General features: G+C 38.2%; 1 protein-coding gene across 1 annotated transcript in view; it reads left to right on the top strand.

The window, feature by feature from the left end:
* LOC119292681 (putative GTP diphosphokinase RSH1, chloroplastic) overlaps positions 1-1,762 on the top strand; it is a 12,013-nt gene extending 10,251 nt beyond the window's left edge. The window contains exons 21-25 of the mRNA XM_037571430.1: positions 2-25; positions 95-545; positions 848-909; positions 1,099-1,167; positions 1,251-1,762. Of these exons, the coding sequence (XP_037427327.1) occupies positions 2-25; positions 95-545; positions 848-909; positions 1,099-1,167; positions 1,251-1,340 (696 nt within the window). The 3' untranslated portion in view covers positions 1,341-1,762. The remainder of the gene's footprint in view (position 1; positions 26-94; positions 546-847; positions 910-1,098; positions 1,168-1,250) is intronic.
* Positions 1,763-2,861: the final 1,099 nt, after the last annotated feature.

The following is a 2,861-nucleotide window of genomic DNA, read 5'->3' as shown; positions in this document are numbered from 1 at the left end:
CAGTGCTAGGCACAAAATTATGAAAGTAGGTATAATCATCATTGATTTCTTACATTATTAGATGGCTGTAGTAACTAATCGTGTGCATATTCAGTTCTTAAGGGAGCAAGCTGCTCTTTCTGCTGCTGAAATAACGGCGGATGCAGTTAATAACTTTGTCGCTGATCTTGAAGATGAAAGTGACAGTGAGCAGTTAATTCCAACCACACAAAACGATGACCATAAATTCAATTGGCAGAAGATATTAAGTTCCAACAAGTTATCCTTTGTGAATAAAAATAGCGATGGCTTTTTACCAGTTAACAACGTTCACACGCCAAAGATTAACGGGAAGCACAACAAAACTGTCAAGGAACTAGGCATCAAAATTAATGGTTCAACAGTTCGAGGTGATAGCTCCACTGACTTCATGCGCCCTGGCGTCCCAGCCTATAAGGAAGTTTTTGCTAGTTTGGATAATTGGAAATGCGGTAAAATTTCCTCTTGGCACAATACAGAAGGCAACTCTATCCAATGGCTTTGCATAGTGTGTGTTGATCGAAAAGGTAATACCCCTTTACCATCAAACTTTTTTACTAAACTGAAAATGCATTACTAGTGTCTACAATGTACGTTCAGAGAGTAATGCCAAGTTTCACTGCAACTATGTTCATCTCCATTTCGTGCCCATGCCTAACTGTTTGTTTATGCTCCTGAAACAGACGCTTCCTCAAATGGATACATTAATTAGTTGAAGCATCAATTAACTTGCAGTATCTATTTTTCGCAATTTATTATGGATCTATGTTATTGAACTTTCATTGCAAATATTAGTAAAACCATGTCAATTAATTTTTGGGATGCACAGGGATGATGGCTGAAGTCACTTCGGCTTTGACAGCTTGCGGAATCACCATATGTTCTTGTGTGGTAGGTGGACTGAATTTCCCTCAATAATTTTAGATAGTTCTTTCTGTGTGTGCAAATTAGGTATCAAGTACAACACGCCATTTTCTTAATTTATTAGTTTTAACTAATCCCTTGGTCCTTGTAATTGCATTTGGCAATCATCTCCATATCTACTGTTTTGTGTTTGACCATCTAAGTTGCAATTTTCAGGCAGAGAGAGATAACAGAAGAGGAATGGGTGTGCTGCTTTTCCATTTTGAGGGAACTGATGAGAATGTGGTATACTCCCTTGGCTGACCTGTATATATTAGTGTTTCTTTACAAGTGTGTATATTCAACCTAAGTCGACGGCATAATTGCAGGTGAGCGCATGCTCCAGTGTTGAGATGATTCTTGGCGTTCTTGGTTGGTCTGCTGGGTGTAGTTATGATCCGCTTGGCGTTCTTGGCTGATGTCAATTAATTCTTGAGTGCTAGTGTAGTCGTGATGCACAGTTGACCTTCATCTCCACTGAAGCTGAGACAATTTTGGAAAGCACCAATGGATGAAATGTTTTGGGAGCAGTCAGGTCTTGGTTCCCTTTACTTTGTCAAAGCAGGCAGATGAAACTAGAACCAGATGTTACCACGCTTCATTTGGAAGCGAGAGAGTGTACATAGCTGAGCGAGTAGTATACTTTTAGTGCAGGGATTGGCTGGGTTTATACAGAAAAAGGCCTCCGTGAATGACCAAATGAAGGCTGGTTTCTTCTCTCTTTTTTACCCTTCTGAGCGTTGCATATACTAGTTGTGTAATTGAATGTGCAGCTAGAGTTTTGACCTGGAATCTCAGTGTCCCAAAATTTTGACCCTATTTGGATACTCGGTGTCATGAACCTCCTTTCTTACCCTATGGTATTGATTTTCTAAGAGGATAACCAGGTCGCGTAAGTGCACTCCTGAAGAATTCTTACTTAGCCGGTAGGATTGTACTCTTTCATCCCAAAATAAGTGTCTTAATTTTTAAAACTTTAATATGAAGTTATACTCTTTTTATCTCAAAATAAGTGACTCAATTTTGTACTAAAGTCAATATAAACTTGAGACTGAGGGAATACTACGAAAATTTAAACATTTATTTTGGGGCAGAGGGAGTAAGTACTACATACTCCCAAAGATCTTAAATAAGTGTGCATATAGATATTTTTATAACAGATTATGAAGTGGAATAGAAAATGCATTGAAAAGATGCAAGCAAATTATCTATCTCCTCTTTAGTTACCCTACTTTCAATGAGCTAAGACCTTCTCCAGCAATGCATTAGTGCTAAGATGAGGTGCTAAGCACATTAAAGAGTTAAGCAACTAAAGTTTCCAATGCAAAGGTGCTTAACTTGTACGTAAGCATCCTTCATTTAACGATTTAGCAAGTAAAGTTATCTATGCATTGATCGGCTTTTTTCATTTAAGTGTTTTTCCTATGTTTTTCTTTCTGGGGTCATTGCACCCATCTTTCTTCTCTTAATTAACTTGTCACATCATCTTTATTCTTACATGACAGTCTTAGCACCTGTATAAGGTGGAGCATTGGGAGGGACCTAAGTGCACGTAAAAAAAAAATAAGAAGACCATATGTTGAATGTTATTGATAGTGACCTAAGTGCATGTAAAAAAAATAAGGAGACCATATGTTGAATGTTATGGGTCTCGATTCTCGTGTGATGAGAGAGAAACATTTTTTCTACTCCCTCCGTCTAGGTGTGTAAGTCATTGTAGGTTGCGCACCGCGACCAAGGTGAAGGGTAGAACGAGAGAACTTAATATTTGTTGCTAATTAACAACATTGCATGCAATGAACTAACCACTGCATGTCGTGTTTGGTAATCTTAAGTCATTTAAGGCATGCATGGCCCACATCTCTTATTGGTTGATATGTCACGAAACAAGAAACGAGATGAGAGTTAATGTACCGTGCCTAAGTATTTTGGGGTTATTT

Source organism: Triticum dicoccoides, chromosome 4B (genome assembly GCF_002162155.2).
Source record: "Triticum dicoccoides isolate Atlit2015 ecotype Zavitan chromosome 4B, WEW_v2.0, whole genome shotgun sequence".
Taxonomy (NCBI): Eukaryota; Viridiplantae; Streptophyta; class Magnoliopsida; order Poales; family Poaceae; genus Triticum; species Triticum dicoccoides.
This window is presented reverse-complemented; position numbering and strand designations above follow the sequence as displayed.